Source organism: Mobula birostris, chromosome 26 (genome assembly GCF_030028105.1).
Source record: "Mobula birostris isolate sMobBir1 chromosome 26, sMobBir1.hap1, whole genome shotgun sequence".
NCBI classification, from domain to species: Eukaryota; Metazoa; Chordata; class Chondrichthyes; order Myliobatiformes; family Myliobatidae; genus Mobula; species Mobula birostris.
The window spans coordinates 36,781,377-36,805,644 of NC_092395.1; the positions used below are offsets into that span (position 1 = coordinate 36,781,377).

At 42.9% G+C, this 24,268-nt stretch overlaps 1 protein-coding gene across 5 annotated transcripts in view; it reads left to right on the top strand.

Moving 5' to 3' along the window:
* Positions 1-24,268, top strand: part of sema6bb (sema domain, transmembrane domain (TM), and cytoplasmic domain, (semaphorin) 6Bb) — a 567,817-nt gene that overhangs the window by 257,663 nt on the left and 285,886 nt on the right. For 4 of the 5 annotated variants that reach the window (XM_072244024.1, XM_072244022.1, XM_072244025.1 and 1 more), the window contains one exon: positions 17,041-17,158. In XM_072244024.1, the coding sequence (XP_072100125.1) occupies positions 17,041-17,158 (118 nt within the window). Of the gene's footprint in view, positions 1-17,040; positions 17,159-20,008; positions 20,056-24,268 lie in introns of those variants that run through there. The other variant, XM_072244026.1, reaches the window with a different exon arrangement.

Consider the following 24,268-nt stretch of genomic DNA (forward strand, 5'->3'; position numbering starts at 1 on the left):
AATGTCCATTTAGGAATCAGATGGTGGAGGGGAAGAAGCTGTTCCTGATTTGCTGAGTGTGTGCCTTCAGGTTTCTGTACCTCCTTCCTGACAGTAACCATGAGAAGAGGGCATATCCTAGGCGGTGAGGGTCCTTAATGATGGATGCCACCTTCCTAAGGCACCGCTTCATGAAGTTGTCTTGGATGCTACGGAGACTGGTACCCATGATGGAGCTGACTAAACTTACAAACTTCTGCAACTTACTTCCATCTTGTGGTCCCCGCCCGCCGATACCAGATGGGGATGTAGCCAGTCAGAGCACTGCCCACAGTTACTGTTGCTGAAAGGGTACCAGATGAAGATCAGGCCTGGTTGTGATGGAAAATATACTTTCTTGTTTGTATGTATCTAGTTCAGTCCTGATTTGGTAACCCTCTAACCAGGTAATTCCCCACTTACCCACACAAAGCAGTACTCAGTGCCAGAATTAAGGTTGCAATATGGTCATGATATTCTCAAGAGGACTGAGTGAGTGAACTTGCCCTCATATAGTATAGAATGGGAGGAAAAAATTCCTGCTGCCAATATCATAAACAATATTTAGATAATGGTATAAACAATGTGAATGATATCCTCAAATAAAACAAGTCAAATATTTGTATGAGTGCACGCAAGCTTCCTTATTTATTATTGTGAGCTTTACCAGCAGGTTAAATATATTTTCAGTGAATTGCCCCATTGTACTTTGTGACACCTTTGGCAGCAAATCAGGATGATATTTCGTGCATAACAGCCCTTCCAATTCTGTTTAACTTGAGCAAAGTTTGACTGTATTGTAATGAAACAAATGATCCTCATCAGCCAATTCTGCTGCTGTAATTGAGTGCAGCATGGGCCAATTGGAATGTGAACCCATACACAATTCCTAATAAAACTTCAGGATTATTATCATTGGAAATTATTCAGAATAGCTTCGCCGGTCAGTTGACTTGTGAATTCACACAATAAACACACAGGTGTGAAGTTCTCATCAGTTGTCTGAGCATGTTTAATTTTGGGTTATGCAAACATTTTTGTTATTGCAATAAAATAGGACTCTTTTGAGGCTGAGGTGGATTCTGACTCAGTGTTCTATTGAACTGGTCATGTGGCAGCAATGCACTAAATTAGCTTGGGAAACAGATATGCAGATTTAACGAGATGACTCTGGTCAGACTGCGGATAGTGTTGAGTTAACAACTCCTCGCTTGATGCAAGACTGCCCAGAACAAGGCATTCATATGAGATTCTGAATCATTTTTTTTTAGTGTTGATAAGATTGTTGAGAACTTGCTTATCCCTTCAATCTTCTCTGATATACTGGTTCATTCTGTGATCTGGTTCTTCAGCACAACTGTTTATCTTAATACCAAATAATTAACCTTTTATATAGAGGTAGGGGTGATGTTGCATGAATTTTACCGAAGGTTCACTAGGCTTAGAGAGGATGCAAAAGAGGTTTTCCAGGATGTTGCCTGGATTAGAGGGCATGAGCTCCACAGATGGGCTGGATAAACTTAATAATGTTTACTAAGCTTAATATTGAGTATTGGAGGCTGAGAATCAGGTTTATTATTGCCGGCATGTGTCATGAAGTTTGTTAACGTAGTAGCAGCAGTTCAATGCAATACATAATATAGATGAAGAAGAAAAAATAATAAAATGATAATAATAATAAATGTAAATCAATTACAGTATATGTATATTGAATACATTAAAAATTGCACAAAAACCAGAAATAATATATATTTAAAAAGTCAGAGTGTTCATGAGTTCAATGCCCATTTAGGAATCAGATGGCAGAGGGGAAGAAGCTGTTCCTGAATCGCTGAGTGTGTGCCGTACCTCCTGCCTGATGGTAACAGTGAGAAAAGGGCATGCCCTGGGTGCTGGAGGTCCTCAATAATGGGTGCTGCCTTTCTGAGACGCTGCTTCTTGAAGATGTCCTGGGTACTTTATAAGCTAGTACCCAAGATGGAACTGACTAAATTTACAACCCTTTCCAGCTTCTTTCAATCCTGTGTAGTAGACCCCCCACCCCACCCCCAATACCAGATGATGCAGACTGTCAGAATGCACTCTGTGGTACATCTATAGAAGTTTTCAAGTATATTTGTTGACATACCAAATCTCTTCAAATTCCTGATGAAGTACAGTCGCTGTCTTGCCTTCTTTATAACTGCATCGATATGTTGGAACCAGGTTAGGTTCTCAGAGATCTTGACACCCAGGAACTTGAAGCTGCTCACTCTCTCCCCTTCTGTCTGATCCCTCAATGAGGATTGGTATATGTTCCTTTGTCTTACCCTTCCTGAAGTCCTCAATCAGTTCTTTTGTCTTACTGATGTTGAGTACAAGGTTGTTCCTGCGACACCACTGCACTAGTTGGCATATCTCACTCCTATACGCCCTCTTGTCACCACCTGAGATTCTACCAACAATGGTTGCATCAGCAAATTTATAGATGGTACTTGAGCTATGCCTAGCCACAGAGTCATGGATATAGAGAGAGTAGAGCAGTGGACTAAGCACACACCCCTCAGGTGCACCAGTGTTGATCGTCAGCGATGAGAAGCTGATATCACCAATCCACACAGATTGTGGTCTTCCAGTTAGGAAGTCGAGGGTCCAATTGCAGAGAGAGGTACAGAGGCCCAGGTTCTGTAACTTCTCAATCAGGCTTGTGGGAATGATGGTATTAAATGCAGAGCTATAGTCAATGAATGGCATCCTGACGTAGGTGTTTGTATTGTCTAGGTGGTCTAAGGCCGTGTGGCGAGCCACTGAGATAGCATCTGCTGTTGGCCTAATGTAGCAATAGGCAAATTGCAATGGGTGCAGGTCATTGCTGAGGCAGGAGTTCAGTCTAGTCATGACCAACTTCTCAAAGCATTTCATCACTGTTGATGTCTACCAGGCGATAGACATTAAAGCAGCTTACATTATTCTTCTTAGGCACTGGTATAATTGGTGCCTTTTTGAAGCAGGTGGGAATTTCTGCCCGTGGCAGTGAGAAGTTGAACATATCTTTGAATACTCCTGCTAGTTGGTTGGCCCAGGTTTTCAGAACCTTACCAGGTACTCCATCGGGACCTTCCACCTTGCGAGGGTTCACTCTCTTTAAAGACAGCCTAACATCAGCCTGTGAGACAGAGATCACAGGCTCATCAGGTGCAGCAGGGATTGTCACAGCTGTAGTTACATTCTCCCTTTCAAAGTGGGAATTGAAGGCGTTGAGTTCATCTGGAGAGGCATTGTAGAAGTTTGTTAAATTGTGAGAGACATTGAGAGGGAAGACGGCCAGAATTTTTCTCCCAGGGTAAAAATGTCAAATACTAGAGGGCATAAATTTAAGAGAGCTGTGCGGGGTATGTTTTATACATGGAGTGTGGTGGGTGCCTGAAATGCGTTGCTAGAGGCAAATATAATAGAGGTGTTTAAGAAATCGTAGCTAGGCGCCTGCAGAGAATCATGGGATATCAGTAATTGTGCAGGCCGAAGAGATAAGATTAATTTGGCATCATGTTCACCACAGACATCATTCCTCTGTTCCTCTGCTGTATGTCTTAGGTTCCACAAATTATGTTCAGTCTTCTATGTTAATACAACTAAACTGCCCATCGCATTAAAGACTATAAATTACGAAGAGTGCAAGCTGTACAATAGAAAGGTGGATATAAGAGCTGTAGAATTCTATTCTTACATCTGAAAAGAATGCGCCTGTGATAGATGTCCCCAGAGAAGAGAACTAAAGTAGACAATGTGGGTGAATTTTGGTGGGGGAAGCATTGAAACTAAATAGTGAGGACAGGAAACAGATGGATTTAGTCAAAAAGGAGATATTAACCTTTTTTTTAATCATAGTGTCTCTGAGATCATTATGTTCTTACAGAAGACATTAGAACTGTGAAGATGTGATTCAGGAACTGACAGATATAGAAGGGAGCCTTCTTGGTTTCCACTTGTGTACAAAAATTATGAACACATTTTTATATACAGATTTATGATTTAAACACTGCATAATTTTATTAGGAGTTTCTTCAGCATCAATTTTGACTTTTTTTCATTAACCCCACCTTCAAACCTTTTTTATCATGAGCCTTATTATTAGATTAGATTAGATTAGATTCAACTTTATTGTCATTGTGCCGAATTCAGATACAAAGCCAATGAAATGCAGTTAGCATCTGACCAGAAGTGCAAGGAATAGTGTTATTCACAAAATATCTGCGAATAAAAAGTAAGTGTTACAGCAAACAAATATAAAAGCACTGAGACAGTACAATACGGATGCAATACTGCTTAGCGCTGTGATGTGAGGTTAGCGGGTCACAGCCTCAGGGAAGAAGCTCTTCCTGTGCCTGCTGGTGCGGGAGTGGAGGCTCCTGTAGCGCCTACCGGATGGGAGGAGAGTAAAAAGTCCATGGTTAGGGTGAGATGCATCCTTGATAATGCTTTTCACCCTGCCCAGGCAGCGTTTATGGTAGATGTTCTCAATAGTAGGCAAATGGATGCCGATAATCTGCTGGGCAGTTTTCACTACACGCTGGAGTGCTTTGTGGTCCGATACAGGACAATTGCCATACCACACTGAGATGCAGTTGGTGAGTATGCTCTCAATGGTACAGCGGTAAAAGTCCGTTAGTTTCCTGGGACAGAGGTGAGCTTTCTCAATGCTCCACAGGAAATAAAAGCGTTGTTGCGCCTTTTTGATCAGGATGGAGGATTTCAGGGACCAGGTGAGAGCCTGGGAAATGTGGACACCAAGGAATTTGAAGCTTGATACACACTCCACTACAGTTCCATTGATGTAGGTGGGGACGTGAGTGTGACTCCTGGCATGCCTGACGTCCACAATGATCTCCTTGATCTTCTGGGTGTTAAGGGCCAGATTGTTGTCAGCACACCACGTGACCAGGTGCTGGACCTCGTCCCTGTAGACCGTCTCGTCATCCCCTCTGATCAGGCCAACCACCGTAGTGTTGTCTGCGAACTTTATTATGGAGTTATAACCATGTACAGGAACGCAGTCATAGGTGAAAAAGTACAGAAGAGGGCTCAGCACACAGCCTTGAGGCACGCTGGTATTCAGGGTGAGAGTGGAGGAGGAGAGGTTGTCTAACTTAACTGATTGGGGTCTGTTAGTCAGAAAGTTCAAGGTCCAATTGCAAAGGGCTGAACTGATACCAAGCTGGTGAAGTTTGGCGATCAGCTTGGAGGGGATCACTGTATTGAATGCCGAACTAAAGTCAATGAACAGCATTCTGACATAAGAGTTGGGGCTGCCCAGGTGGGTCAGGGCAGAGTGAAGTGCCGTGGAGATGGCGTCTTCTGTTGACCTGTTGGTGCGATAGGCAAATTGATGGGGATCCAGGGTAGTGGGCAGACAGGATTTCAGATGTGATAGAACCAGTCTCTTAAAGCACTTTGCAATGATGGGGGTGAGTGCAACTGGACAGAAGTCATTCAGGCCCATGGCAGTGGAATGCTTCGGTGCTGGCACGATGGTGGTGATCTTGAAGATTATGGGGACAACTGCCTGGGCCAGAGACAGATTAAAAATGTCCATGAAGACCCCGGCCAACTGCCCTACACAGACTCTGAGCACACGGCTAGATATTCCATCCAGACCAACTGCCTTCCGTACATTCACTCTGCTCAGAGTGGCGCAGATATTTCATCTGACTTCTGCCTGCTGCTGATGGTTTTCCCATTGTATTTTAGTCATTGATTTACAACCTAATAACCTCGGAGATGATCATATCCTCCCACTCCCTTGCAATAATTAAATTTTATGGCAAGTAGTCTCTGTCTCCAATACTCTGAGAAATCCCAGAGTTCTGTCAGTAACCCCCACATCTGCTTTATTTTACATTACAGTTCTTACTTTGTCACTTTTGCTACGTCTGAGTTTGGTGAAGAAGTCAGCATGTCCCCCGAGCAATACATTCCCATCCCATGTAATATTTGAGACAGGAGGTCCATCCTGATGTGACCCCTGACTGCAACAGCTCCCTGAATTGCCTCTTGGAGCCCCCTCCCATACTTAGGGCCATTACTTCGGAATCAGAGGTGGGAGTAATCAAAGCGCAGCGGCTCCTGCAAAGAAAAGGACCCATGAACTCCACGGGACCACAGCTGGAAGCTCAGGATCTGTTTACTCACACAGTTAAACCTGCAAACCAGGATCGGCAGCTAGGTCACTGACAGTGGGTTATTAGCTTTTGTTATTTTGTGGCGATTCCCTCTGATCTTCAGATGTCTCCCTTTATAATTTTCAAAGCATTTCAATAATACATCCACTAAACAGTGCTAACATAAGCATTTCCCAGTAGTCCGTCTCCAGAGATCCCCAGGTCAGGTGGCCATGGATTAAGTATGTGGCAGTCCTGCTGACTCGACAGGTTGTGGGTTCAAAGTCCTATACCTGAGACAAGTGAGCTAAAACCGCAGTTTGAGTGTTGCTTGAATTGCACAGCACAGAAACAAACTGTTCAGCTCATTTTGTCAATGCTGACCTTTCTGACCATTGGCACTAATCTCACTTTCTGCATTAGGGCTGTCTAATATCCATTTAAATATCTCTGAAGCATAGCAATTGCATCTGATTCAACCAGCTCGTTTGGAGGCGTGTTCCAGAGGGAGGGGGCGAGGGAACCCATGAGTTACAATAAAAATATTTTGTATAGTAATAAAATATTTTGTGTCATATCCTCAGGCAATTTCATGTAAAATCATACATCATATTGTTTATAGTGCCTTGTTTTACATTACTTTATTCTTGGTGTTTGATTATGTTTCAAAAGAGTTCTGGGCCTTAAATGAGCCTTAACTGATGGCCCCCATGCAGAAGGGTTCAGGCGAGGCTGAGATCCACCTACACCATCAAAGGACCTGTACTTGTAGCATTAGTAAAGATGCCCGCCACCCCAGCCATTCCCTTTCCTGTTTTTTATGTTCTGCGAGAAGATACAGGAGCTTGAAACCCCAGATATCTGGACTTAAAGGACAGCTAGTTATCTGCTGTATGGTCTGATTTTGTGACATGGAGGGTATCTCTACCTTTGAACACCTTCAACCAATATCCCTAAAGCATCTTTACTAATGCCAGAGAGCGAGGCGGAAAGCCGTGAAGCAGGACCTCCAGGGTAGCGGTGCCTGGATTGCTACCTGTGCCACGCGCCAGTGAGGATAGAAACAGGATGGTCTGGCAGAAAAATGCATGGCTGAGAAGCTGGTGCAGAGGGCAAGGCTTCAGGTTCCTGGATCATTGGGATCTCTTCCGGGAGATGTATGGCCGGTACAAAAGTGGTGGCTTGCACCTGAACCCGAGGGGGTCGAATATTTTCGTGGGCAGGTTTGTTAGAGCTGCTGAGGCGGGTTCAAACTAATTTGACAGGGGGATGAGAACTGGAGTGAAGGGACTCTGGATAGGACAGATGGTAAAAAAGCAAAAGTAGCGTGCCATCAGATGGTCAGGAAGGGCAGGCAGATCACAGGACAAAATTTCAGCCAGTAGGATGAGTATAAGTGCATTAGAGATGAGAATCAAAAAGGGTAGCAAGTACAGTACTCAAAGTGCTAAATCACAATGCATGGAGTATAAGAAATAAAGTGGATGATCTTGTTGCACTTTTACAGATTGTCAGGTATGATGTTGTGGCCATCACTGAATCATGGCTGAAGGATGGTTATAGTTGGGAGCTGAGTGTTCAAGGTTACACATTGTATCGAAGGGATGGGAAGGTATGCGGGGAGGGGCGTCTCTGCTGGTAAAGAATGGCATCAAATCATTAGAAAGGTGAGACATAGGATCGGAAGATGTTGAATCTTTGTGGGTTGAATTAAGAAACTGCAAGGGTAAAAGGACCCTGATGGCAGTTATATACAGGCCTCCCAACAGTAGCTGGGATGTGGACCACAGATTACAATGGGAAATAGGAAAGACGTGTCAGAAGGGCAATGTTATGATGGTCATGGGAGATTTTAACATGCAGGTAGATTGGGAAAATCAGGTTGGTAATGGATCTCAAGAGAGTGATTTTGTTGAATATCTATGAGATAGCTTTTTAGATTAGCTGGTCATTAAACCTACTGGGTTATCAACTATACAAGATTAGTTGTTATGTAATAATCCGGAGGCGATTAGGGAACTTAAGGTAAAGTAACCCACAGGAGAAAGAGATCACAATATGGTTGAGTTCAACTTGAAACTTGATGGGGAGAAAGTAAGGTCTGATGTAGGAATATTTCACTGGAGTAATGGAAATTACAATTGTATGAGACAGGAGTTGGGCAAAGTAAATTGGAAGGAGATGCCGGCAGGGATGACAGCAGAGCAGCGATGGCTCAAGTTTCTTGGAAAATGAGGAAGGTGCAGGATAGTTATACTCCAAAAACAGAAAAAAAACTCAAATGGCAAAGTAGTACAACCTTGGTTGACTATCGAAGTCAAAGCTAATGTAAAATCAAAACAGAGGGAATATAACAAAGCAAAAATTAACTGGAAGATAGAGAACTGGGAAGCTTTTAAAGACCTTCAGAATCATTAGGAGGGAAAAAATGAAATATAAAAGCAAGCTAGCAAACAATCAAGGTGGATAGAAAAGGCTTTAGGTTTTAGATTATGAGGACACTCAGTCCTCGTTTATTGTCATTTAGAAATGCATGCATTTAAAAAATGATACAATGTTCTTCCAGAAAGATATCACAGAAACACAGGACAAACCAAGACTAAAACTGACAAAACCACATAATTATAATATATAGTTACAACAGTGCAAAACAATACCATAATTTGATAAAGAGCAGACCATGGGCACGGTAAAAAAAAAAGTCTCAAGTCCTGATAGCCCCATCATCTCACGCAGACGGTAGAAGGAAGAAACTCTCCCTGCCATGAACCTCCAAGCGCCGCAAACTTGCCGATGCATTGGAAGCACCCAACCGCAGCCGACTCCGAGTCCATCCAAAAACTTCGAGCCTCTGACCAGCCCCTCTGACACAGCCTCTCCAAGCACCATCCTCTGCCGAGCACTTCGACCCCGCCCCGGCCACCGAGCAACAAGTAAAGCCGAGGACTCGGGGCCTTCTCCTCCGGAGATTCTGGACCACACAGTAGCAGCAGCAGCAGTGAAGCAGGTATTTCAGGAGTTTCACCAGATGTTCCTCCATGCTCTCACGTCTGTCTCCATCAAATCAGGATTGTGCACGGCACCCTACTTGACAGATAACAGATATCATTCACCAGAGTGACCGCTGCGAGCTGCATCGCGTTGCCATCTACTTCTCCCGCCTTCCAGGTATATATAAAAAAGAGAGATGAGAGTGGATATAGGACTGCTAGAGAATGAGGCTGGAGAAATATTAACATGGCGCAAGGAGATGGCAGATGAACTAAATAAGTATTTTGCATCAGTCTTCACTATGGAAAATACTAGCAGTGTGCCAGGTGTTGAAGGGTGTGAGGGAAGAGAAGAGAGTGCAGTTACTATTACAAGGGAGATGGTGCTCAACAAGCTGAAAGACCTAAAGGTGCATAATTCACCTGGACCAGATGAACTGCACCCTAAGGTTCTGAAAGAGGTAGCTGTAGAGATTGTGGAGGCATTAGTAATGACATTTCAGGAATCGTTGGACTCTGGCCTGGTTCCAGAGGACTGGAAGATTGTAAATGTCACTCCACTCTTTAAGAAAGGAGGGAGGCAGCAGAAAAGAAATTGTAGACCAGTTAGCCTGACCTCAGTGGTTGGGACGATGTTGAAGTCAATTGTTAAGGATGAGGTTATGGAGTATTGGTGACACAGGACAAGATAGGACAAAGTCAACATGGTTCCCTTAAGGGAAAATCCTGCCTTATGAACCTGTTGGAATCCCTTGAGGAGATTACAAGTAGGATAAATAAAGGAGATGCAGTGGATGTTGTATATTTGGATTTTCAAAAGGCCTTTGATAACGTGTCACACAAGAGGCTGCTTACCAAGTTAAGAGCCCATGATATTAGAAGAAAGTTACTAGCATGGTTAGAGCATTGGCTAATTGGTAGGAGGCAGCAAGTGGGAGGCAACAGGGGTCAGCGTTGGGACTGCTTTTTATGCTTTATATCAGTGATTTAGATGATGGAATAGATGGCTTTGCTGCCAAATTTGCAGATGATACAAAGATTGGTGGAGGGGTAGGTAGAGTTTAGGAAACAGGAAGGCTGCAGAAGGACTTAAGCAGATCAGAAGAATGAGCAAAAAAGTGGCAAATGAAATACAATGTTGGAAATTACATGGTCATGCACTATAGTAGAAGAAATAATTGTGCAGACTAAACGGGGAGAAAATCAAAAAATCTAGGATGCAAAGGGACTTGGGAGTCCTCGTGCAAAACTCCCTAAAGTTTAACTTGCAGGTTGAGTTGGTGGTGAGAAAAGCAAATGCAATGTTAGCATTCATTTCAGGAGGGCTTGAATACATAAGTAGGAATGTGATGCTGAGGCTTTATAAGGCACTGATGAGGCCTCAACTTAAGTATTATGAATAGTTTTGGGCTCCTTATCTAAAAAAAGATGTGCTGGCATTGGAGAGGGTCCAAAGGAGGTTCACAAGGATGATTCTAGGAATAAAAACCCTTTCATGTGAAGAATGTTTGATGGCTCTGAGCCTGTACTCATTGGAATTTAGAAGGATGAGGAGGGATCTCATTGAAACCTTTTGAATGTTGAAAGGCAAAGACAGAGTAGATGTGGAAAGAATGCTTCCCATGGTGGGAGAGTCTAGGACAAGTGGCACTGCCTCAGGATAGAGGGGCATCCACTTAAAACAGAAATGTGGAGAAATTTCTTTAGCCCAAGGGTGGTGAATTGTGGAATTTGTTACCGCAGGCAGCTGTGGAAGCCTGTTTTTTGGTGTATTTAAGGCGGAAATTAATAGATTCTTGATTAACCATGGAGTCAAAAGTTACGGGAACAAGGCCAGGGAGCGGGGCTGAGGAGGGGAAAAGACATCAGCCATGATTGAATGGCAGAGCTGACTCAATAGGTCAAATAGCCTAATTCTGCTTCTATGCCTTAAAAATAAATAAATATATTTACCAAAACAAAAGGATTATCCTTACAGCCTAGTGTGATAAGATCTGGAAATCTTTCAATGCGAGGCTATATAATCTAAAGGCCGTAGACAGTATAGTTTCTAAGTCTCCCTGTCCACTCCCACAGAGATGTTAAATGGTAGCAAACGGGAGAGTCTGGAGAATGCCTTTTTCCGTACCTATGCATGGTCCAACGTCATGGAAGAGGCATCCAGGTGTGTATTGTATATCGTCTGATACTTTGGCAAGTATGCAGACTCCTTCAAGCATCAGTGTGTTGGAGGTGTGTGCATAACCCACTGCATTACTCTCTCTCTCACCAACAACTGTGTGGCTAGGCACAGATCAAACGCCATCTATAAGTATGCTGATGCACAGCTATTGTTGGCAGAATGGTGACAAGGAGGCGTACGGAAGCAAAATAGATCAACCGGTTGAGTGATGTCGCAACAACAACCTTGCACTCGACGTCAGTAATCAGTTGTGAACACTTGGAAGGGAAAATCATGGGAACACATGTCAGTCCCCATCGAGGGATGTGGAGTAGAAAGTGTGAGCAGTTTCAGGTTCCTGGGTGTCAACATTTTTTGCTGTCTTTTTGCATACTTGTGTAATTTATTTGATATAATTTTTATGTAAATTTTAGTTTTTTATTATTATACCTTTGTATATTGCAATGTACTGCTGCACAAATCAACAAATTTTACGACATATGCCAGTGATATTAAACTTGATTCTGATTCTAATTCTTAAACATGTGACTACTTCCGTGGAGAACCGTCAGCTGGCTGCTGCGCGTAATGGACTTCCACATTTCATCATGGGAATACAGCGAGTGTTGGGGAAGGGGTGTCATTCACCAGCCCATGTGACCTCTTGTTGCACCACTGGGCTTGTAGAGACTCTGAGTCCCAAGCTGATGAGACAGTTCTACTTTGAATCATGCCCTCAGTTGCTGAGTTTGAAGAGATTGTTTGATGTTTTTTTTTTCAATTTTTGTTTATTCATGTTTAATTAATTGATGTCAGATATATTTTAAGTGAATAATTATGTGTTTTAATTATATGCATCTATTTTAACTTTTAAATGTCAGAAGCAGTTGTAAAAAGCCTTTGACACTACATGTTGAAAGCCCATCAGAACAGTCTGGGGTTAAACTGCAGGTTTTGTCTCCTGAGGCCCAGTAACTACTTGTAGTTGCTTCACTTCAAGGAATAAATGTGACAGTGTGGCCTTAGGGTTCTTGGGAACTGTGTGGCCACGGAAGATTAATGTGGCCATGAGAATAGTGTAGGGAGTATGCCTGAGGTACAAGCCATTCAGAGTTCAGTTCAGACCAGTTACCTGTTTGGCAGGCAACACTGATCAGTAGCTGAATCCACTTACTTTGTTTGGTGCTTGAAATGTAGAATCAATACTTAAGCAAATTTAAAAATCATATTAAAGTATCTGTATTTGTGTTACATATAACTCTTCATTATGCAGTAAGTCGCTACTGTACATTTGATATTAATTCCCAAATAACTTGACTACACTTGTCAGCATAAAATCCAGTAAACCTTGGAAATATTCAGTAGATCAGGCAGCAGGCATAAATAGGGTTAACACTTCAGGTTTATAAGCCCTTCATCAGGGCATCAACTTGTAAGCATTAATTCTGTTTCTTTCTTCAAAGATACTGTCTGACCTGCTGGATATTTCCACCATTCTCTGGTTTTTTATTTCAGAATCTGCAATGGTTTGCATTTTCAATGCTAGTTGGCATAGCTCTGGCTCTCACTCATGGGCGCATCCAATTTAAACTTAAAAGCTCTACTTTTGATGTACTTTGTGCGTGCCAGTTGGTAGAACTACTGAATCTTGATTCTGTCGGAATAATCACCACTTTTATTTTATGATCTGGCTTCTTCCCCTTCCTTTCCAGTCCCGATGAAGAGCCTCAGCCCGGAACACTGCTATTCATTCCTTTCTATAGATGCTGCTTGACCTGTTGATTTCCTCCAACATTTTGTGTGTTACTACCGAATCCATCAAACAAGGCGAGAAACATTAGATGTGGTTTTAAATTCTTCTGAGAGTTACCTATTCAGTGACCACAGATCAATTGCTGAATGTCTCAAAAATAGTTAATTTCATTGTAGGCTAGAGCGTTCAATTTCCCCTAGTCAGGTACAGAATGGTAGGGAGAGCACCTGACTGCACTAATCCATCAGGCACCTCCAGCTCAGCTCTGCTGCAGTAGAAAATCATTCTAAACCTTCCATGCTGTAATTTGCATGAACCTGTAGTGGAAAAGTCATTAGATCAGCCGGGTGTCCAGCGTGCCCAGATTTGTGAAGGATTAGGATTACGCCTACGCCCATTCATTAGAAGGAAAATGGTCTGCTGGTACTTAAGCAGGGATCAGGCTGGATCTGGAATGTCACACAAGTTGGAAGCAACATAATGATATCCCCCATAAAGATCAGAGGAAGAAGGAAGACAGTTAGAGCCATAGAACACTACAGCACAGAAACAGACACTTTGGCTCATCTGCTCCATATTGAATTATTAATTTACCTGGTCCCATCAACCTGCACCTGGACCATAACCCTCCATACCCCTCCCATCTATGTACATATCCAGATTTCTCTTCACTGTTGAAATCAAACCCGCATCCATCACTGCTGGAAGCTCGTTGACCCTACCTACACCCATCATAGTTGGAAAGGAGAACCAGGTTCTTCAATTGCAATCACAAACAAGAGAAAATCTGCAGAAGCTGGAAATCCAAGCAATACCCACAAAATGCTGGAGGAACTCAGCCAGCCAGGCAGCATCTCTGGAAAACAGTACAGGTGATGTTTTGGTCCAAGACTCTTCATCGGAACTGCAGAAGAAATAGATGAGAAGTCAGGATAAGAAGGTGGGGGGAGGGGAGGAAGAAACACAAGGTGAGAGGTGAAACCGGGAGGTGGGAAGAGGGGTGAAGTAAAGAGCTGGGAAGTTGATTGGTGAAAGTGATACAGGGCTGGAGAAGGTGGAATCTGATAGGAGAGGACAGAAGGCCGTGGAAGAAAGAAAAGAGGGGAGGAGCACCAGAGGGAGGCGATGGGCAGGTAAAGAGATAAGGTGAGAGAAGGAAATAGGAATAGGGAATAGTAGTGGAGAGGGAAGGCATTACTAGAAGTTCGAGAAGTCGACGTTCATGCCATCAGGTCAGAGGCTACTTGGAACAGTCTAGGCTCCAAGCCCACACTGGTGACCGTTCCACACTTTTCCTACACTGCATCGACGACTGCATTGGTGCTGCTTCCTGCACCCACGTGGAACTCGTCAACTTCATCAACTTTGCATCCAACTTCAACCCTGCCCTCAAGTTTACCTGGTCCATTTCCAACACCTCCCTTCTCTTTTGTGATCTCTCTGTTTCTATCGCTGGAGACAGCTTATCTACTGATGTCTATTATAAACCCACTGACTTTCACAGCTACCTCGACTATGTCTTTTCTCACCCTGTTACTAATAAAAATGCTATCCCCTTCTCTCAATTCCAACGTCTCAGCCGCATATGCTCTCTGGATGAGGCTTTTCATTCCAGAACGAAGGAGGTGTCCTCCTTCTTCAAAGAAAGGGGCTTCCCTTCCTCCACCATCAACACTGCCCTCACCGGATCTCTTCCATTTCGCGCATACCTGCCCTCACCCTATCCTCCCGCCACCCCTCCAGGGATAGGGTTCCTCTTGCCCTCACCTACCACCCCACCAGACTCTGTATCCAGCACATAATTCTCCTTAACTTCCGTCATCTCCAACGGGATCCAATCACCAAGCACATCTTTCCCTCCCACCCACTTATTGCTTTCGGCAGGGATCGCTCCCTATGTGACTCCCTGGTCCATTCATCCCTCACCACTGATCTCCCTCCTTGAACTTACCACTGCAGGCGGAACAGGTGCTACTCCTGCCCCTATGCCTCCTCCCTCACTACCATTCAGGTCCTCAAACAGTCCTTCCAGGTGAGGGGACACTTCACCTGTGAATCTTTTGGAGTCATCTACTGTATGTGGTGCTCCCAGCGTGGCCTCCTGTACATCGGTGAGACCCAACGTAGATTGGGAGACCATTTCACTAAGCATCTATTCACCGTCCACCAGAAGAAGCATGATCTCCCAGTGGCCACCCATTTTAATTCCACTTTCCATTCCCATTTCAACACATCAGTCCATGGCTTCCTCTACTGTGACGATAAAGCCACATTCAGGTTAGAGGAGCAATGTGATATATTCCATCTGGGTAGCCCCCCCTCTGCCATCCGATTCCTAAATGGACATTGAAGCTTTGGACACTACCTCACTTTTTTTTAATACACAGTATTTCTGTTTTTGCACATTTTTTAATAATCTATTCAATATACGTAATTGATTTACTTGTTTATTTGTTATTATGTTTTATTTTATCTTTTTTCTCTCTCTGCTAGAGTATGTATTGCATTGAACTGCTGCTGCTAAGTTAACAAACTTCATGTCACATGCCGGTGATGATAAACCTGATTCTGATGGCATGAACGTTTATTTCTCAAACTTCCCGTAATGCCCCCCTCCTTTCACCATTCCATTCCCATTTCCCTCTCTCATTTTTTCTCCTTACCTGGCCATCACTTCCCTGTGGTGCTCCTCCCCCTTCCCTTTCTTCCCGCCTTCTGTCCCCTCCTGTCAGATTCCCCCTTCTTCAGCCCTGTATCTCTTTCACCATTCAAATTTCCAGCTCGTTACTTCACCCCTCGCCTCCTCCCGGTTTCACCTATCGCTTTGTGTTTCTTCCTGCCCTCCGCCCACCTTCTTACTCTGACTCCTCATCATTTTTTCTCCAGTCCTGATGAAGGGTCTCGGCCCGAAACGTCGACTGTACTCTTTTCCATAGATGCTGCCTGGCCTGCTGAGTTCCTCCAGGATTTTGTGTGTGTTGCTTGGATTGCAATAATGGAATACACTTTTGGAATTGAAGCTGGGATAATGGCCTTGAACCATGACCATTATGGTTTAAGATACAGTATTGCGCAGAAGTCTTGGATACATATATATAGCTAGGGTGCCTAAGACTTCTGCACATTGCTGTATATATTAACGTGGAGCAGAGAGAGTGTTGGTAAATCTGGCGAGAGCAAAGGATGTTGGGAATGATGGGGTGGAGTGCCACATGAGGGTAGTGGGACAGGTGGCAGAGAAGGAGTGCCAGGGGTGGATGCAGGTATACCCTGCCTTGAGATACCAGACAAGATAATTTAATTACAAAAAATTGATTTGTTAATCATTACAGAATGTCTCTCTGGTGCTTCTTGCACCCTCCCTTCGCCCTTCGCCCTTCCCCTTTTTGCAATCATGATTCCCTTCTCCTTGCTCCCTTCCCACTCTCGGTCCACAATAGAGACCCATATCAGAATTAGCACTGTACTTTATGCTTAAATTTATTCCTTGCTAAAATTGGTGCTATCCTTATTTCCATGCATTCTAGGCTTTCAAAATATCCTATTTGGAAGCCTTTGCTTTCTGCACACTTCTGAACATTTGCACTTTATTTGTCTACCTGCACTGTACTTTCTCAGTAACGCTATATTCTGTATTCTGTTTTGTTTTTCATTTGTAGTACCTCAATGTACTTACCTGTCTAGATAGCATGTAAGCAAAGCTTTTTGCCTTACAAGTGACAGAAATGAACCGAGTACCAATCAGGTCTGGTCAGCACTAAGTGAATTGATCTCAGCCAAGAAGACTCCATTTTATTGGGATCCTTTTTCACAATCCATTGACTCCTGCTGGAAATAAATGTCAGGGTAAAACTGTCTGGGCTCAAACCGTGAAATTGGATTTGGGCTCCCAAGCGCGAAATATTAACCAGCATTCATTAGAGGAAGAAGAGAAAATAAGCATCACAACACCCTATTCAGAAGCCATTTCTTTCTCCACAGACATGAAGCACAGCATAGTCTTTGTCGGAAATGGACCAGGAGCAAGCCCTGGCCTCACAGAGAGGCTAGATTTTCAACGGATACTGAAAGTAAACAGGACCCTTTTCGTAGGTGGAAGGTAAATGCAGTGACTGTGATTCAAACTCTTCCAAATGTTATATCATTATCAGTTAAGATAATCTTTTTAATAATTCTGTTTCTTATTTTTAATGAGATTGTAATGCTATGCAATGTCTCCATGGTATTTTTGTTATTCGACTGAAATGTTAATGCGTTAACATAAAAGTTTAGAAGAGTTTTGACCTCAATTAGTTTTGACATTAGCTTTGCAGATGAAAACTTTATTGTGTGAAAACTACTCAATATAATGCATTCTGGGACTGTACACACAAATGTAAAGCATGCATATTCAATTGTTGGTGGGGGCTGGGGGGGGAGGTAATCTTAGCTGGAGTACTTTTGCATGCCTGGATGAAAATCAGTCAACATAATACTGCCCTCATTACCAATCTGTGAATCCACTGTGGTGCCTTCATGAATGTGTGCATGCAGGGTTGGCGTCTGTGTATAGGGATAAGTGTGCGTGTGTATACGTGTGTGGTCCCAACTAATTTGTCAGGGTTACCACTTTGAATGTAAATGAGATGACTATTCTACATTGCTGCCAATCATAATGCCACAGTGACAGGCGCCTTCTCCCATCCCATCTGGGCAAAGTCAATGTCAACCTGGTTAAGGCAGTCACAGACATACATATACATAACACTGTTTATCTTGAGGGGGTGATATGTAATACCTGATTGAGTTGGTTCTTAGTTACTTTAAGTCCACAACAGAAAATTGCTCAGAGCAAAGCTTGGTTAATGTCACTCAAGATACATTAGTGAAATGGAAATATCACATTGTACAGCTGGGAATGATTTCTAGGTCCAAGTCTTCATTCAAGTTTTACTTCATGGCTAGAGAATACTGATAGTTGAGCCTTGCTGCAATTAAACATCTTGAAAATTTATCTCGCTCTGTTCTTCCTCCTTTGCTGTGCACAAAATACTGGTGATCAAAATGAGAAGAAAATGATTTACCAGCATCAGCATAGAGCAGGTGGCATCAATGGGCTATCAATATATCTGGTTCTTGCCCACCCACCATTTCACTTCCTGATGGAAATATCGCCTCCCTAAAAGCATCTATCGAATCCGTAATGAATGCAGCTGGTTTCCCTTAAAACAATGTCGTTATTTACATCCGCTTAGATTTTTTAAATAATTTATAAATGAAGAAATGTTTATGGTCGTGAAAAAGATCTAATTTCATGTCAAAGAAAAAGATAATTAGATAGTTCAAGAAAAGCTTGGCTCAGGTAGGTCTTAGGAGGCTAAGTGAGTGTGAGAGAGAGAAAAACAAATGGGAAGGCTGTAGGCAGAAAGTTAACAGCTTAAAACCAAAAGCATGGGCTCTAATAGTGGAGGAAAGTAGGTGGTCTGAGTTGGAAGAATGCAGAGACCTGAATGGGTGTAGGACTGACGGAGGTGACACTCAGCTCTGTGAGGGTTTGAACACGCAGCTGAGAATCATTGTAGGAACTAATACAGTTCATCAATCACAGCAGCAGACTGGAGATGAGTTAGAATACAGGCAACAGGGCTTCGAATAAAAACAGCGTTATAAAAGATGGTAAAATTGTTAGACATGCACAGACACAGTAAATCTGAAGGTAACAAAAACACATCAGCAGGATATAGATTTCAGCTCGGATGGAGCTGACATTACAGAGGTGAAAGTGTGGCTCTTTTGATGAAGGAGGTGATTTGGGGTCAAAAGCTCAGGTCAGGGTCAGATAGGACCCTGAGGCTGCAGACTGTCTAATTCAGACTTGGACAATGGCTAAGGGCTAACTGGAGCCACATGTCAGTGATGGGGGATGGGTTGCCGAGTTACAAGCCACTGTGGTACAGAAGAAAATAGTAACCTCACTATGAATAATTCTAATACTGTGGCAGTTTTATTACCAACAGAGAGACCATCAAATATTCTCTGAATTAATCACTCTACTGACATCAGTTCTAAGGAGAAACTCAAATCCAATAGTGGGAATTCACTTGGCTTTTTCAAACTCATGTTCATGGAGTCATACATCACAGAATTAGGTCGTTTAAACCTTTGTGCACATGCCAAATTTCTTGCCCAATCCATTTGCCTGAATCATTTTATGCCTTGTCTGTTTTAGCTGCTTACTCCCAGGAGGTCACACCTGAAGCCAGGAGTACAAATGTCACAAGCTGGGAGTCTACTGTCAATTGGCTTTCAGGTCTGAATAAACTCACCCCTGATCTTCACACAAACAATCCTCAATGGACACTCCCTCTACTTGACATCAGTGGGCAGCTGTCCAGAGAGTGTCCGTAGCAAAACAAAAACAAAGCATATCACTTTCTTCAATAAAGCTATGAAGCAAGGCTGCTGTAAAATTTCCTCCTCTTTAAGTTCCTTTTCTTTCTTTACCTACACTGAGAACCTTGCATACAAGATTTACTGAAGTAGTACAAGAATGATTTGACACAAGTGAATGATTTTACAGTCTCGTCCTCGACCTCTGCCAACAGTTCACGAAGAAACAGTATATTATTTATATGAAAGCGTTGACAGAGGTGTTTGAAATACAAGTGACATAAAAATGTTCAGCCTACTTGAACTAAAGAGACATAAATAAAGTCTTTTTCCTGCTGGCAATCAGTCATCTATCACTCACACATTCTAATGAATGTATGGAATTAATTGAAGGTGTATTCAGAATATGTGGCCTCTCTTTAAAAGGGCTTATTACTCCAGTTTCCTTTCGTTCTCTTGAAAATACCAGCTGAACTTAGGCAGCATGGGGTGCACCACCTATCGCTACTGCCTCTCAAATCCAGGGATGCTGGTCGAATCCAGACGTCGGGTAATATCTGTGTGGAGTTTGCATGCTTTCCTTGTGACCACGAGGTTTCTGTCAGGTACTTCAGTTTCCATGCGCTGGTAAGTTAGCTGCCTCCTGTAAATTACTCCTTAATGTAGGTAAGTGGCAAAAGAATCAAATGGGTCTTGATGAGCCCGTGAAGACAAATAACATAACAGGGCTGCCACGAGTATTAAGGGGCAGCTAATGGAGTCCTGAAGAAGCATCTCTGCTTGAATTGCTGACTGCTTGTTCATTTCCACAGATTCTGCCTGACCTGCTGAACTCCTCCAACATTTTGTGTATGTTGTGTTGGGTTTCCAGCACCTGCAGAATTTCTTGTGTTTTTAATAGGATTGTTGTTGGAGCTGGCACGGGCCATTGGTTCTCTCCTATATGACATAGTTAGCATGACTTATGCTTACTTAGAATAGAATAGAACTTTATTGTCATTGCTCAGAACAACGAGATTGGGATGCTACTCCAGTCCCTGTAAACCCGATATTTGCAATGCATGCAGGACGGCTTAATAATATTTTTTTTAAAGTTCTCATATTTACATGCAACAAGTGACTTTGATAGTCCGTAACACTCAAAGGCCATTGCAAGCTGGGGTGTAGCATTATTCAACTGCACAACAACCCTCAGGAAGAAGCTGCTTTACAGCCTTACTGTCTTGGGTAAGATGTTTCTGTATCTCCTTTCTGATAGCAGGAGATTGAAAAGACAGTGTCTGGGATGAGATGGGTCTTTAATGATGTTGCAAGCTCGCTGTAGGCATCAATAGTTGCAGATTGTCTCCAGGCCTGGAGCTGAGTCCCAGTGATGAGCTGAGCCATCCTAATCACCCGTTGGAGTGCTTTGTGATCTCTCTTGCTGCAGCTAAAGTAGCACACTGTCATTCCATATGTCAGTATCTTTTCGACCTCGCATCGATAAAAGTTGGCCAACAAAGTTTGGGGCAGATTAACTCTCCTTAAACACCTCAGGTAGTATAGTCACTGTTCTGACTTCCCTACTATTGAGGTTGTGTTGATGGACCTTGAGGTTAGTCCCCAAACTGGAGACCCTTTCCACTACCTCACCGTTTATGAATAGTGGGACTTGTTTGGGACCTCTTGTCTTCCAGAAGTCAATTATCATTTATTTTGTCGCCTTGAGGTTGAGTGATAGGTTGTGGTTCCTGCACCAATCGAACGGTCAGCATGTTTGGTAGTATGGTGTTAAAGGCCGAGCTGTAATCAGTGAAAAGCATCCTGAAGTAGGTGTCTTTGTGCTCCAGCTGTTCCGAGACAGTACGAAGGGCAATAGAAATGGCGTCTTCAGCTGATCTATTGTAGGCAAATAGATCCTTGTAGGCAAACTGGTGTGGGCACGTGGCCAAGTGGTTAAGGCATTGGACTAGCGATCTGAAGGTCGTGAGTTCGAGCCCCAGCTGAGGCAGCGTGTTGTGTCCTTGAGCAAGGCACTTAATCACACAGTGCTCTGCGACAACATTGGTGCCAAGCTGTATCAGCCTTTGCCCTTCCCTTGGACAACGTCGGTGTCATGGAGAGGGGAGACTTGCAGCATGGACAACTGCCGATCTTCCATACATCCTTGCCCAGGTCTGCGCCCTGGAGAGTGAAGACTTTCCAGGCGCAGATCCGTGGTCTCGCAAGACTAACCGATGCCTTTATTTATTTATTAGGCAAACTGGTGCAGGTCCAAGGTAGCTGGGATTACATTCTTGATATGGGACATAACCAGTCATTCCAAGCACTTGATAACTGTGGCACCAGTCTGTGGTCATTAAGACATGTTGCGGCTGACACCCTGGGGATTGGTATGACGGTTGCTGCTTTGAATTATGCCGGAGCCGTAGCCTGGGACAGTAAGAGGTTGTAAGTACCCATCAGAACTTCCACCAGCTGGTCGTCGCGGTCCCTGAGGACCAGTCCGTGTACGCTGTCTGGTCCCATTTCTCTACGTGTGTTAACTTTATGGAGTACAAGCCTCTCCTCATGTATGTTGAGTGTCGGCGCGGATCCTCCCTTCGATATTAATCCCCTCATCAGTGGTTCCTTATTGTCTTTACCAAAGCGAGCAAAGAAATTGATTAGCTCATTGGCTAGTTTGGCATCACCATGAGCAAAGCAGGAGAGCTTCTTACATTGTCACCTCATTACATGTGGAGCCTTAGTGTGAGGGTCATATTGCTATTTAACACTAGCAAGCTTAGACTTGCTCTCAACTGCTGTCCACTCATCAACACATACCAAACAGTGACCACTAAAGGCACCCAAGAGAAGAAATAATGCATTGGAGAATTCCAGTCAACGATTGAAGAGGTTTCTCTTTATCTCTGTCCTGAATGGATAATCCTTTTTGCTCAGACTGATCCCTTGTTCTGGACTTCCCAATGTGCAGGAAAGATTGTTATGAATCACCTCTCATTCTTCTGAACCAATGAGAATACAGGCATCCTCCTCCTCACAGGACAATCCCCTTGTTCGAAAAATAGGTGGATTGAATTTTTTATTCAACCCCATCTAATCCAAGGATATCTTTCCTTAGGTAGGGAGACCAGAGCTGCTGAGTGCTCCAGGTGTCATCTCTGAAAGCTCCTTTAGTAAGTCATCTTTATTCTTGCACTCTTCTCTGTGCAGATTCATTTTCCATTCACTTACATAATTGAGGCTACATATTAACTTTCTGTGATTCATCAATGAGAATACACAGATCCCTCGCTCTGCCAACATTTCCCACTATTTTAGCTTGCTAAACTACTATTTTCCTTCTATTTTCCATCTGAAGTGGAGAACTTTATCTTTCCCCACATTATCCTATATCTGCCATGTTCTTTTCCTGCAAATGCCCTTTTGTAGTCCACTGCATTCTCATCACAGCTTAACCTTCCATCCAGTTTTGTATCATCACTGTACAAATCTCATCTGACTTACTGATGTTGGTTGTAAGTAGCTGAGATTCAAATACTGCTTGCACTTCCTAATAATTTGCAGTTTTCAACCAAAGTGTCCCATTTCTTGTGTTTCTTTGGTCTATTAGCCAATGCTCAGTTCATACAAGGATTGCCAATTTAATTTTGTACAATGCCTTTTAATACTTTTTCAACTGTTCATTGAAAATCTGAATGCACCTCCTATAGTTTACCCATATCTATCCTGTCAGCTGCAATCTTTATAAAGCTCCAACACATTTATTAAACATAAGATCCTTTTCATGTGTTGAATCTGCCCAGTCATATTATGATTTCTAAGTACTCTGTTACCTTGTCCCTAATAATGGATTCCAGCATTTCTTTCACTATTGTTAATGTACTCTGAGATTTTTCAAACATTCAAAGCTTGATTTTAAATGTATTCAACAAACACCTACTTGACAAATCAGCATTGTGTTGTTCTCTAGTTATGAATAATGTTATTGACAACCTTCAGGACAGCTTAATGTTTCCAAATAAATCCAAAGGAAATCATTGTTTCTTTCATAACCAGATTGCCTTTTTCTTTCCATTGCTATGGGAGTGGCATTGTTTTCAAATATATTTTTCAGCTCTGCTCCTATAGACTGCAATAAAACGAATTTACATTTTTGAATCTGCCAGGATTTCTCTTTTATATCCTGAAAGTAGATAATCCAACCGAAGTTTTATTCCACTGCTGTGGTATGAGATACCAATCCCCAACACTTTCTCCTCCAGCCTTTAAATGACACGAATATCAAGACCAAGAGCACTGCCATAATTGGCTTCCATCCTCGAATGACAGTAACATTTCCTGATCACTATCATTTTCTGTCCTCATTTGGAGAAAAAATAGGAACCTGTGATCAAAGTCCTGCCTAGAGTGTTGTATTCCACGCAGTATTAGTCTTTAAGTAACCATGTAAGATTGGGCTGAGGCATTGGTAGAGTTGTTGTACCCTAGGTAATCATACAGAAATATGATATAACAGCATTGTAAAAGTTCAGAAAGATAGTCTCAAAATCCTTATGAACAGAGAGATTACTTGCAAATTTTCCTGGGCAATTCTCGGAGAACTGAAAGCTTATTTTTTCAAGTAAATACCAGGTCTCAGCAGCAGAAGGGGTAAAAAAAAACGGTTTAATGCAAATCGAAGAATTGGATTACAAAGCCTGGGGACTGAAACTGATACTCCCCTTTCTGCAGTCAGTGCACACGGAGTAACAACCTTGGTATGCTTTCTATCCTAGTAGTTGAAGAATATGCAGTCACTTCCAATTAGTGGCATGATTGATTAGTGACTGAAATGGGTTGTCTTTAGAATGCCAGT